Source organism: Leucoraja erinacea, chromosome 3, assembly GCF_028641065.1.
Source record: "Leucoraja erinacea ecotype New England chromosome 3, Leri_hhj_1, whole genome shotgun sequence".
NCBI classification, from domain to species: Eukaryota; Metazoa; Chordata; class Chondrichthyes; order Rajiformes; family Rajidae; genus Leucoraja; species Leucoraja erinaceus.
In genome coordinates this window covers 78,254,909-78,269,179 of record NC_073379.1, presented here as the reverse complement: position 1 = coordinate 78,269,179, position 14,271 = coordinate 78,254,909, and the positions used below count along the sequence as shown (strand labels likewise).

Sequence of the window (14,271 nt, the reverse complement as noted above, 5' to 3'; positions counted from 1 at the left end):
CCATGTTTCAAGAGGTGGCTCAATGAAATGCTTTCTATTGCTAAGATGGAACAGATTCGTTTTAACAAAGGGAATTCACAAAATTATTTTTTGAAGGTGTGGAAACCATTTTTGATATTGCTTGATGAGGCATAACTGTCTGATTTGTTTATTTTGCTGCTGTGCTATGTCTTTAATCTGAGCGAACTTTGATCTTGCACTCTGACTGATATTCTGGCTGCCCTCCACTCGTTTTATTTTATTTTTATTTATTTCATTTTATTTATTTATTTATTTATTTTTTGTTTGTTTGTTTGTTTTTATTGTTTGTTGATATGTTCTTGGGTTTATTTGTTTGTTTTTGTTTTTATTTGTTTTTTTTTTTGTTTCTTTAATTGTTGTTTTTTGTTCTCTGTCTACTGTGTGTTTGTTATGATAAAATTTGAAACAAATGAAGCTGTACAATAATTGTATAGTTGTAGATGCCGAGCGATTTATCCGTGTACAATTGCTTCTAATAAAAATAAATTAAAAAAAAAAAAAAGAAAAAAGAAAAAAAAGATCACGAATAAATTTAGAGAAATGATCGAATAACGTATTGGAATTATTCCTAATTTAGATGAAAGTATTCTGGGATATTCATTCTAAGTACTTCTATTGTGCTCATAATTAGTATTTTTTGAGAAAAGTATTCCTTTCTGCTGTAAGGACTTCTGAATTGATCCTTACTCCTTATCAAGATTCTCAAACAATTAGGTGCTGATTGAAATGGCTTCATAACAAATACTAGGAACAGAAGGAAAGGAGGAGACAAAAAAATGAACTTGAAGCCAAAATGTACTCATCTAAATCTAGGAAGTCAAAGGTAGACACAAAATGCTGGAGTAACTCAGCGGGACAGGCAGCATCTCTGGAGAGAAGGAATGGGTGACGTTTCAGGTCGAGACCTTCAGACTGATGTCAGTGGAGTCGGTGGGGACAGAGAGAGAGAGAAGTAGTCGGAGACAGTAAGAGTCAAGGAGGTTGGGGCTATAAAATCAGGGAAGTTGGAGAGGGGATGTTCAAGAGAGAGAGGGAACAGCAGGCAGGGCTATTTGAAGTGATAAATGTGTGTTAGGTTAGGAAGTCAAGGCAGGTTGACGAGAACATGTCTATAATGTGAATCAAGTAGTTTATTGAGTTGCCATGTGAAAAGCTTTTAGTTTGTTCCCAAACAGTTATATTGATTTGAGTGGATTATTGGACACTCAAGGAAGATGGGCTGGGAAGTTTTGAACAAAATGGGACTAGTGTAGCTGGGACGTGAAGATAGCATGTGTGTGCAGGTTGGGACGAAGGCCACAGCTGCTGGAGTCAGGCTTGTTTCCACACTGTATGACTATTGGAAAACGCTAGTGTTCTTTGGGTTAATGTGAAGTCGCCCTCCAATTGCTTTACTCCACCGGTTTAGTCGATTCACGTGTACCAAGGTACACCGTGAAAAGCGGTTTTTTGTTGTGTTCTACAACGGGCTGGGAAATTATATTGATTCCATTGAGTGTCGGAGATTCCACATTAGACAGCCGCCTCAAGCTGAAGATGGGCTATTGGAGGGGAAGTCTTTGAGAGCAGCAGCGCTCTCGGACAGACAGGACAGGCGCCCCCTCCATGGTGTCGAGCCCGGCACCTCCCTTTGCGACCTCGGACCAGGAATTTGAGGTTAGCATTGGTGACCAATGATGACTTAACTGATTGACAATAAATGAAATCTTAAAATAAAACTGCTTGCTGGGGTTTCCTGGGGCAGAGTAAACCTGTCAAGGAAAGTAGTGAATACGTGTATCTACAGCACATGTCGGGATGAGAGGAAAGAATAATCCTCTCAGTATCCAAGTTTACTTCCTTAAATAGTGCATTCTGTTGCACTGCACAGAATGCTCTTCCCTAAAGCATCAACTCATAGAAACATCGAAACATAGAAGTTAGGTGCAGGAGTAGGCCATTCGGCCCTTCGAGCCTGCACCGCCATTCAATATGATCATGGCTGCCGTATTCCGTACCTCCGAAGAATTCTGAAGATTTGATGGTCAGCAAGACTATTCAGTGTGAGACATGTATGCTACAGTACGTTGTGAAATACATTGTGAAATACTATTAATTTAAATTGTCAAAATATTTTAACAATTGTGCGTATTAAACTAAAGAACACCATCATAGATTGAAGAATATTTTTGCAGATTAAATTTAAGTGCTTTTAGGAATTTATATTCTCAAATTTGTTTTTTGAAGGGAGCGAGAGACATAAACAATACATCAGAAAGCGTATGCCAGCTATCCGTTCAAAAGGCTGCACACTTCAACTTTGTGCATCAATTAGAGACTGTCTGATTGCTTCCAGTGCTTTAAAATCCTTAGAGCTACAAGGATTACCTTTGAGGCATGGCGATCTCACAACATTAACAAAGGTGAGAAATGTGTACCATAGGTAACATGAATATGTGCCAAAAAATATGTTTTGCTAGTGAGTTTGTTTATGTATACAATTTTAAATTGCATTTCTTTGCCGATGATGTCCATTTCTTATAGGGCTTATCCAGGACAAAGTCTCTGCAGAACATTTCATTGGCTTATTGCCCGATAGGCGATGAAGGGCTGGAAAGTAAGTATTCTGGAACGATGCATTTGTCCAACATTAGATTTTTTGCATTAGTTTGCATTGAAGAATTTATATTTTGCAAAACTGTCTTTCAGTAATTTGTAAGAGCTTGAAGAATTCTGCAACGATTAAGACGATTAACTTCACAGGCTGCAATCTTACATGGTGTGGTGCAGAACACATTACCAAAGTTATTAAGGCAGGTTTTATCTCTTTCTTATGCAATGCCTGTTTTATTTCAGTATAATATCCACTAGACCAAGTGCGGACCCATTGGGTCCTGTTCCCCCAAGGCAATATTCCACCAAACTGCGCATGCGCAGCTGACGGACCCGCACTGAGCAGGTGCGACTGCTGCGTTCAAAGTTGTGCCGTTGATGCAGAAATTATATTAAAGTTAATAAAGTGAATAGTGGGCCTGTGGAGGCGTTTGTAAAATAGAACGAAACGTACCCGTTTGGGTCCCCGTTGTGAGGCCAGGCAAGTACATGCGAAAAAAAAGGCGATCTGAAAATCGGCAAAGGCCCCAACTGTGCAGGCGCGGATACTGGGCCCCACTGTGCACATGTGGGGAGATGGCGTCATTTTGCGTCACTGTCGGGCCTCCCCCAACTGCGCAAGCACAGCTGACGGGTCCCCATTGTGACGCCAGAGATCGCCGTTGTGACGCCAGTCAAACCCCCAAATGCGCATGTGCAGATAGCGGGCCCAGCAACCCTCCCCCAACTGCGCGGGCGTGGATCCCCGTCCCAACGCAAGTGGGAGTGCGAGTGCGACGTTTTTAACGTTTAAAATGGCAATAGCATAAAATATAAGATCAATGTGCAAGCATCTCACTCTCCCTCTTCAGTCCCCTATTCCCCTCCTCCATTAACCTCCCTCTTCCCATCTTCCACCAACCCTCCTGCTTACTCCCCTCACTCCCTCCCCCTTCCTCTCTCTTCCCCCTCTGCTCCTCCATTACCTCACCGTCCCTCTTCCTACCCCTATCCTCCTCCAGTCCCCTCATCCCCCAGCACTCCCTCCCCCACCTCTTCACCCTCCCTCTTTGGGACTGAGGCTACTGCACATCCCAGTGGTGAGTAAGGTGGGCCTAAAATTGTAGCGCTATCGTGTACCGTTTTTGCAGTTTCTGGAACAAATATATGTACAAACAAACAAGATGAGAGTTTTAGTCTCTATATACTAGACTGTGTGCAGACTCATTGGGTCTGCTCCCCAACGCAATATTCCACCATTCACCCGTTCCCCCAAAGCAATATTCCACCACTCACGCATAGCCCCCAACTGCGCAGGCACAGTTCATTTCCCCTCATCCCCAGCAGTCCCTCCCCCTCCTCTTCTTTCTCCTCTCCTCCTCCCCTCCTGAATCCCTCCCTCATCTCCCCCTTTGCTTTCCCCTACCCTCAGTCACTCCCTCCCTCAATAACTCCTCTCCCTACTCCCCTCCTATCCCTCTATCCCCCACCTCTCCCACTCCTCCCCTTTGCCCCCACTATCCATCCTCACCTCCCCCACTCCACCTCCTCTCCCTCTATTCCCCCCTCCTCCCCCACTGTCCCTCCTTACCTCCCCCCACATTCCCCCCTCTCTCTCCCTACCCCTTCCTCTCCCGCAATCCATCCACGCTCCCTCCTCACCTACCGAAGATCTTTCCCCTCTCCTCCTCCCCTCACCCAATCCATCTCACACCTCTCCCTCCCTCTCCTTTCCCCTACCCTCAGTCACTCCTTCCCTACCTCCATAACTCCTCTCCCCTCCTTACCCCCCTCCTATGCCCCTCTCCCCCACTCTTCCCTTCCCCCTATCCCCCCACTATCCCTGCTCACCTCCCCCACTGCCCTCCTCTCCCTCTATTCCCCATTCCCTACCTCCCCCACTCCCACCCCTCCCCCTCTCCCCCTATTCCCCCTCCTGCCCCACCAGACACGAGGCAGGTAAAAACAAAAATGAGAGATATATTTCTCCGCGAATTTTGAAATTCGCGAGGCTCCAATGCCGAAGCGAGGCCCCACCGCGGCCGCGAGGACCCACCACTGCCGCGGTCCATCGCCGCCAGGCCCCATCGTTGCGAGGCTTCACCACCGCGGTCTCGATGCCTCCTGGATCGCCACGTTGAACCCCAGCCAGGGCCTCGCGGGTAGAAGCCTGGGTCGGGCAAAATGGCTGACGGCGCCCGCGGCTGGGCAACACGAAGGCCGTGAAGTGGGCTTTTGTTAAGTTAAAAATGTGAATAACCTGTAAACTATAACATCAATCTGAACGAAACTTGATAAAAAATACACCACAAGACAATTGTGAGTAAGGTGGTGCAAAAATTGTAGCGGTGTCGTATACCATTTTGCCGTAGTTCAGGGCATCCCTGAATCACAGACAGGCAAACAGGTAGACTCACAAACAAACAAGATGAGAGTTTTAGTCATATACTAGACCAAGTAGGGGGGTGGGGGGTGTGTGGCCTGCGGCATCACACACACTAGCCACCCCCCACACACACGCACTGATACTATATTAATATTCATTCGCTCCATTTACCCCATCCCCCGCCCTATCCACTCACGCATCGCCCCCAACTGCGCAGGCTCGGCAAGAGAGGGAGGGAGTGGGGTAGAGAGGGAGGATGGTGAGGGGTAGAGAGGGAGGGGAGTAGAGATTGAGGGGGTGAGGGGGGGGGCGCACGGCATCATAGGGGTGGGATGATTCCCGAACGCAATACTCCACCACTCACCCATAGGTCCGAATACTCACCACTCCCAGAGAGGGAGGTGGGCAGAGATGGAGGGGGGGGGGAGGCAGAGAGGTGGGGGGGGAGCAGAGGGAGGGCGGGGAGAGAGGGAGGGGGGGACAGAGAGGGAGGAAAAGAGAGGGAGGGGGAGGTGAGGGATGGGGGGCAGAGAGGGAGGAGGGGCATAGAGGGAGAGGGCAGAGAGGGAGGGGGCAGAGAGGGAGGGGGAAGAGAGGGAGGGGGGCCAGAGAGGGAGATGGCAGAGAGGGATGGGGCAAAGAGGGAGGGGGGCAGATGGTAGGGGTCAGAGAGGGAGGGGGGGCAGAGAGGGAGGGGGAGGCGGTAGAGGCAACACCTCCCCGCCAGGCGCCGCGCGGCGGACCCGAGCGAGGCCGAGGGTAGACGTAGACTCGAGGGAGGCCGCGGGCGGGTGTCGACCCGAGGACACCGAGCGAGGTGGCCGCCGCAGTTTCCAGTCCAGGGCCCGACTTCATCTCCGGGCAAGTCCTTTATTCCACCGGCGACGTCTTTTGAATATCGGGAGGGGGGGAGAGGTCGGGGGGGTTGACGTCACTCGATGCGCATGGGAGATTCTGTGTGTCAGACGGTGCTGAACAGACCCATTGTGACGTCATCAGCAAAAGCTCGTCATTTAAATATTTTGAGTAATAAGTCGAGAAATAAAGCATGAAATGTTCAGATAAGATGATCCCGGCCTCGACGGGAAAAATGTCAACTGGAATATGTAAACATTTTATCGTTATCGCATAGTTTTTTCGTGAAGTTGTAAAAACACACACATCTACACATGTACAAGATCAGGGTTTTAATAAGTACTAGACCAAGTGGGACCCGTTGGGTTCCGTCCCCGCAACGCGTAGTTGCGGGGAGAGGGGTCGGCCTGCGGCGTCACACACATACCACCCCTCACACACACTAACCAACCCCCCCCCCCCGACACACATTAACCATCCCCCTTGATATTATATTAATATTATTAATTCGCTCCTTTTACCTCATCCCCGCCCTATCCACTCATGCATAGCCCCCAACGCACAGGCACGTTTAGAGAGGGAGAGGGAGGGGTGGTAGAGAGGTGGCAGAGACACAAAGAGATGGGCAGAGACACAGAGGGGCAGAGCAGAGAGAGAGTGAAGGGGGCAGAGAGAGGGCGAGGGGCAGAGAGAGAGAAAGGAGCAGAGAGAGAGAGAGAGGAAAAGAGAGAGAGAGGGGAAAAGAGAGAGAGAGGCAGAGGAGAGGGGCAGAGAGAGAGGGGGCAGAGAAAGAGAGAGGAGGGGCAGAGAGAGACAGAGAGAGGGGGGGCAGGGAGAGGGAGGTGGTTTGTGGGGAGGAGTGGCGAGGGAGGGTGCTGGGGGGAGAGAACTGAGAAAAGACGGGGGAAGAGCCATGGGGGAGAAGGGGGTATCATGGGGGAGAGAGGCAGGAGTCAGTGAGGGGGACGAGAGGGGAAGGGGCTGGAACTGGGGGGCGGTGCGTCCAGCCCCAACAGCGCCCGGCTCCGGCCTCACCAGTGCTCGGCCCCACCAGTGCCCGACCCTAGCCTCACCAGCACCCGGCCCTAGCCTCACCAGCGCCCCGGCCCGTCCCCACCAGCGCCCGATCTCACCAATGCCTGGTCCTGGCCCCACCAGCGCAAGGCTCCCTCAATCCCTCCACTCTCCCATCTCACTTCCCAGGATCTCGAGGTTGCAGCATTGGGCCTCGCAGTCGGCCAGGCTCTGGCCGCTCCACACTCTGCTCGCTCCGCTCCTTCTGCTTTATTGTGACAGATGAGCCGCCCAATCGGTGCGGCGATGGTGCGCTGGAAGGGGCGTCGCTGTCCTGTCCTGGTCGTCACGTCCTGCGTGACTGTCAGGAGAGGAGACCAATCTGCGCCAGCGCGGTTTTTAAGGTTTTTAAACCTCACTAACTTTTTCATAATGCCACCGATTGGAAGGGAAACTGTTGCACTTGCAGCACAGGAAAACAGTGAGTGAGCTGGCAAAAAATCGTTGCGCTATCGTGTACTGTTTTTGCGCAAATAGAAAAACTGCGCAAACTGAAGGACCACAAGATCAGATGGGTCCCAGCGTCACACGGGAGGGCTGGTCCCCCAGCACAATATTGCACCTCTCCACCAATTCCAAGGGACTGGTTTCCAGAGGGCTAGTATGGACATTGTGGGCCGAATGGATTCTTGGGCTAGCGGATCAGTCACTCAAGCCTGTTGTGCTGGCAGCTCACTCACTCATGGCTGGTGGGCTGGCAGTTGACTCACGACTATTCCTTGAAATTCCATTTCAAGCAGGGTACAAGGCCACCAAATTCAAGTGAAGTTTCTTACCACTTCAAGCAGGGCGCAAAGCCACCAAATTCAAGTGCAGTTTCATACCATTTCTAGCCGGGTGCAAGGCTACTAAAGACAGCGAGTCGTGACCTCTCCCTCAATCTTGCAGAGGCTGAGCCACGGCCACACTTCTGGATTTTATAGTCCTTTCCCCCCTCCCACCAGAAGGGGCGTGGCCTTCATGGCGTGATTGACGAGCGAGAATCTCAACATTTTTTAAACGCTAATAACTTTTATGTTTCATTAATGGGAAAAATCCTCGGCACCTGATGAGTGGAGGGGGACTGATTAAGATGGCCAAAAATCACAGCCATACGTGGTAGCGTTTTTTCCTAAAATCTATATAAAGCGCAAACAGGAGGTGGTCAAGATGAGACTTAATTATATAGAAAGCAAGGCAACTTTAATTAGGCAAGGCAACTTTAATTAGGCAAGGCAACTTTAATTAGGCAACACAGCTTTAGCATTTCCAAACCAAAGGCAACACAGCTTTAGCATTTCCAAACTATATTTTCAAACCACATTAAGGGCACTGACAGGTCAGTAAAACCACTCACAATTTAGTAGACATGTGTTCAGTGTTATTCACAGCTCAGACTGAGAGACGTGACCCTCTCGCTCCCCCATCTTGCAGAGACTGACTGAGGCACTCAACACTTCCGGGTTTTATAGTACCTCCGGAAAGGGTGTGGCCTTCAGGAGAGAGAATCTCAACCTTTTTTATAGATGGATAGATAGCCTTTTAAACACTAATAACTCTTTTATTTTTCAACGATGGGATAAATCCTCTTGTCTTGCACAGCGGAGGGGGGCTGAGTAAGATGGCCAAAAATCACAGCTGTAAATGGCAGTGTTTTTTCTAAAATCAATATTCAGAACAACGGGAATTGGTCAAGATCAGACTTTTAGTAGTATAGACTAGACCAAGTGGTCTTTGTATATATACATGCGCTGTTGCGGGGTGGGTGGGGGGCGACCTGCGGCGTCACACACGCACACCAACCACTCACCCCCACCCCCCCCACACACACACACACACACACACACACACACACACCTGGGGAAGGGGGGAGGGGGTAGAGGAGAGGGGGGGAGATTATAGGGGTAGAGGGGAGAGCTCGAGAGGAGAGGGCGAGGCAGAGGGGGAGAGAGGGGGCTTGGGAGCGATGGGGGAGAGAAGATGGGGTTAAAGGAGGAGGGGGACAGGAGGAGATAAGTGGGGAGCGTCGGGCAGCAGGGAGAGCGGCGGGGGGCAGTGGCCAGCAGCGGGGGAGCGGGCATCAACCAAAGGACTGGGAGTTCGGCGGAGGGGGGTGACATCACCCGCAGCGCGTGGAACGCAGCACACCCATTGTGACATCATCAGCGAGACCATCTCGTTTATTTTCAACGTTTTTTCGGATTTGTGAATATTTTCATAAATAACACGAGAAATAAAGCGTGAATTTTTCAGATAAGGCGATTTTGGAGTCCAGGAGAAAAATCTCTACCGGAATATGTAGATTTTTTACCTTTAACGTGTCGTTTTTCCGTAAAGATGTAATTATACACAAACAAATAAATACACACACACACATCCAAGATCAGAGTTTTATAGTTATAAGGATATTAGACCAAGTGGGACCTGTTGGGTCCCATTCCCCCAACGCAACCCATTTCCACTACTCACCTGCTCCCCCGAAGTAACCAGTTCTCCCAACGCAATATTTCACCACTCACCCAGAGCCCCCAACTGCGCAGGCACTTCTAATTTCCCCTCATCGCCCAACGCTCCCTCTCCCTCCTCTTCACCCTCCCTCTTCTCTCCCGTCTCCTCCACTCCCTCCCTCACCTCTCCCTCCCTCTCCTTTTCTCTACTCTCGGTCACTCCCTCCCTCACCTCACCCATCGCACTCGCCCACTAAACACAATGTTTAAATAACATTTCTTCTCCTCACCTCCCCCACTTCCTCCCTCTGCACCAACAAATCTCTAATTGAACTGGGAGGAGAGAGAGAGAGAGAGAGATTGTTTCTTGACATTAATAAAAATCTTCCCTAATCTCATAAAAATTTGAATTTCAAACAACTTTTTTTCGCTGATGATGTGACAATGGATCTACCTGTCTGCCGTGCCGTCTGCTCGCGATGCGACTGAAGTCACCTTCCACCCCTCCGTCCTCCCCCCGTTGTTCAAAAGTCGCCTTGTCGACTGAACACTAAAGATCATCGCTGAAAACTGCGGCCCCCCTCTCTCTCCCCCCCCCCCTCCCCCCCCTCTCTCCCCCCTCTCTCCCTCCCCCCGCTCTCTCCTCCTCTCTCTCTCCCCCTCTCTCTCTCTCTCTCCCTCCCCCTCTCTCCCCCCTCTCTTCTCTCTCCCTCTCCTCCCCTCTCTCCCCTCTCTCCCCCCCTCTCTGCCCCTCTCCCTCTGTCTCTGCCCCTCTCCCTCTGTCTCTGCCCCCACTCTCTGTCCTGCTCCTCTCTCTGCCCCTCTCTCTCTGTCTCTGCCACTCCCTGTCTCTGCCCCTCCCTCTTGCTCTGCCCTCTCTACCCCCCTCCCTCTCCCTCTCTAGACCCGCATGCGAGTTGGGGGCAATGCATGAGTGGATAGGGCGGGGATGGGGTAAAAGGAGCGAATGAATAATATTAATATAATACCAAGGGGGGTGGTTAGTGTGTGTGTGTTTGGGGAGTGGTTAGTGTGTGTGTGTGATCCCCCTCCTCCCCCCCTCCCCCCCGCAACCATGCGTTGAGTGGACGGGACCCAACGGGTCCCACTTGGTTTAGTATATATATATAGATATAAATAGATAAATTTAGTTATGTTTGTACCCTTCTGTTTTAAACAGTATCAAGCAACTAAAAGGCACAGTGAAGTTTGGGCAGAAAGTCTTCGTTACAGGCATCCTGATCTGGATTGCATGACTGGTTTGCGTCGTATTACCATGAATTGTAACTCACTAATTGGTGATACTGGAGCTGTTGCTTTTGCAGAAGCCCTCAAAGATGACTTATGGCTAAAAGGCAAGTTGAGTTTAAAGATATGGTAATAATATAAATATATGTTAAATGCTAAGCTATTTAGTTCTTACAGATTATAGGTTATTTTAATGCAGGATAAATGCTTAAAGATTCAGTACAGCTTCCTAGTAACAATTGTTTTGTTGGTTTAAGAATGGAATTAAGCTAAAGCGAAACAATAGGAAATTTCTCATTTGATCTCTTTATTCTAATTAATTTACTGACCTTAACTAGTTTGCAGTTGGTTGAAGTAATTGACATCCTGATTGTTGTTTTTCTAAACCTTTCCAGCGTGCACATCAGAAGTATGATTGCAAAACTCTCTACTTGTTTTGATGAATATAGCTCCTACAAGTTAAGAAGCTCAATACCATCCAAAAGCGTTGGTGCATGTGCTGTAATGAGCACCATCTGCAACGTTCACACAAGCATCTTGCCACGGCTTCTTTGACAGTATTATAAAAAGCTACAAAAATATAATTGCAGCAGTGGCATGGGAATAAGAATACATTTACATCTTCCTTCATGAGGTTCTGGACTCTCCCAACATCAGGAACATTTTTCCTGCCCCTAGCATGTCCAAACCCTAAATAATCTTATATGTTTCAATAAGAATCCCTCTCATCCTTCTAAATTCCAGAGTAATCGAGCCCAGCCGCTCCATTCTCTCAGCATATGACAGTCCCGCCACCTACGCTCCACTCCCTCAATAGCAAGAATGTCCTTCCTCAAATTAGGGGACCATAACTGCACACAATACTCCAGGTGTGGTCTCACTAGGGCCCTATACGACTGCAGAAGGACCAATTTGCTCCTATAGTCAACTCCTCTTGTTATGAAGGCCAACATGCCATTTGCTTTCTTCACTGCCTGCTGTACCTGCATGCTTACTTTAATTGACTGATGAACAAGAACCCCCAGATCCCGTTGTACTTCCCCTTTTCTCAACTTGACACCATTTAGTTAATAACCTGCCTTTCTGTTTTTGCTACCAAAGTGGATAACCTCACATTCAACCACATTAAACCTCATCTGCCCTCTGAAGGTCCAGGTACACTACCTTTACTGGCTCTCCCTTGTCCATTTTCCTAGTTACATCTTCAAAAAATTCCAGATGATTTCCCTTTCGTAAATCCTTGCTGACTCATAGAAACATAGAAACATAAAAATTAGGTGCAGGAGTAGGCCATTCGGTCCTTCGAGCCTGCACCACCATTCAATATGATCGTGGCTGATCATCCAACTCAGTATCCCGTACCTGCCTTCTCTCCATACTCTCTGATCTCCTTAGCCACAAGGGCTACATCTAACTCCCTCTTAAATATAGCCAATGAACTGGCCTCAACTACCCTCTGTGGAAGAGAGTTCCAGAGATTCACCACTCTCTGTGTGAAAAATGTTTTTCTCATCTCGGTTTTAAAGGATTTCCCCCTTATCCTTAAGCTGTGACCCCTTGTCCTGGACTTCCCCAACATCAGGAACAATCTTCCTGCATCTAGCCTGTCCAACCCCTTAAGAATTTTGTAAGTTTCTATAAGATCCCCTCTCAATCTCCTAAATTCTAGAGAGCATAAACCAAGTCTATCCAGTCTTTCTTCATAAGACAGTCCTGACATCCCAGGAATCAGTCTGGTGAACCTTCTCTGCACTCCCTCTATGGCAATAATGCCCTTCCTCAGATTTGGAGACCAAAACTGTACGCAATACTCCAGGTGTGGTCTCACCAAGACCCTGTACAACTACAGTAGAACCTCCCTGCTCCTATACTCAAATACTTTTGCTATGAAAGCTAACATACCATTCGCTGAAAGCTAATTCGGACCGATCCTGTTACTGCTATCCAAATGCGCCGCTATTTCATCTTTTATAATTGACTCCAGCATCTTCCCCACCACCGATGTCAGGTTAACTGGTCTATAATTCCCTGTTTTCTCTCCCGCATTTTTTATAAAATGGGATAACATTAGCTAACCTCCAATCCACAAGAACTGATCCTGAATCTATAGAAAATTGGAAAATGAACACCAATGCGTCCACGATTTCTAGAGCCACTTCCTTAAGTACCCTGTGATGCAGACCATCGGGCCCTGGGGATTTATCAGCCTTCAGTCACATCAGTCTACCCAACACCATTTCCTGCCTAATGTGGATTTCCCTCAGTTCCACCGCTACCCCAGATAATCTGGCCACTACTATATCAGGATAATTATTTGTGTCCTCCTTAGTGAAGATGAATCCAAAGTACCTGTTCAACTCATCTGCCATTTCCTTGTTCCCCATAATAAATTCACCTTTTTCAGTCTTCAAGGGTTCAACTTTGGTCTTAACAATTTTTTTTTTCTCTTCACATACCAAAAGAAGCTTTTACTATCCTCCATTATATTCTTGGCTAGCTTACCTTCGTACCTCATCTTTTCTGCCCGTATTGCCTTTTTAGCTATCTTCTGTTGCTCTTTAAACATTGCTTCCCGCTCAACTTTGCTATGTTGTACTTCTTCTCTTTTATTTTAATACTGTCCCTGACTTCCCTTGCCAGCCACGGTCGCCCTTTACTCCCCTTGGAATCTTTCTTCCTCTTTGGAATGAACTGATCTTGCACCTTCTGTATTATTCCCAGAAATACCTGCCATTGTTGTTCCACTGTCATCCCTACTAGTGTATCTTTCCAGTCAACTTTGGCCAGCTCCTTCCTCATGGCTCCATAGTCCCCTTTGATCAACTGTAACACTGACACCTCCGATTTACCCTTCTCCCTCTCAAATTGTAGATTAAAACTTATCATATTATGGCCACTACCTCCTAATGGCTCCTTTATCTAGAGTTCCCTTCTCAAATCCGGTTCATTACTCAACACAAAATCCAGAATTGCCTTCTCACTGGTAGGCTCCAGTACAAGCTGCTCTAAGAATCCATCAGGGAGGCACTCCGCAAACTCCCTTTCTTGGGGTCCAGTACCAACCTGATTTTCCCAGTCTACCTGCATGTTGAAATCTCCCATAACAACCGTAGCATTATCTTTACGACATGCCAATTTTAACTCTTGATTCAACTTGCACCCTATATCCAGGCTACTGTTTGGGGGCCTGTAGATAAGTCCCATTAAGGTATTTTTACCCTTACAATTCCTTAGTTCTATTCATACTGACTTCACATCTCCTGTTTCAATGTCACCCCTTGCAAGGGACTGAATTTCATTCCTCACCAACAGAGCTACTACCCCACCCCCTCTTTCCACCTGTCTGGCTTTTCGATAGGAGGTATACCCCTTGAATATTCAGTTCCCAGCCCTGGCCCTCTTGCAGCCATGTCTCTGTTATTCTCACAACATCATACTTGCCAATTTTTAACTGAGCCTCTTGCTCGTCCACTTTTTTCTTGTACTTCGCGCATTCATACTTTGACTTCGGTATTCACCTCCCCTCTCACACCGCTCATAATTGGCTCTGACCTTACTCTCTGATCCCTTCTTGAACTTTCTTTCCCATTAATTCGGGACCTTATACCATCTAGACTTAGACATGTGATGCTATTTCTTAATGGTCACTTACTCAAAATGTTGCTATTGCAAATTGTGTCCACTGTAGCA

At 48.0% G+C, this 14,271-nt stretch overlaps 1 protein-coding gene across 3 annotated transcripts in view; it reads left to right on the top strand.

The window, feature by feature from the left end:
- cep78 (centrosomal protein 78) overlaps window positions 1–14,271 on the top strand; it is a 134,841-nt gene that overhangs the window by 51,057 nt on the left and 69,513 nt on the right. For 2 of the 3 annotated variants that reach the window (XM_055633027.1, XM_055633028.1), the window contains exons 3-6: window positions 2,248–2,423; window positions 2,545–2,617; window positions 2,710–2,813; window positions 10,514–10,688. In XM_055633027.1, coding sequence (XP_055489002.1) covers window positions 2,248–2,423; window positions 2,545–2,617; window positions 2,710–2,813; window positions 10,514–10,688 — 528 coding nt within the window. Of the gene's footprint in view, window positions 1–2,247; window positions 2,424–2,544; window positions 2,618–2,709; window positions 2,814–10,513; window positions 10,689–14,271 lie in introns of those variants that run through there. The other variant, XM_055633029.1, reaches the window with a different exon arrangement.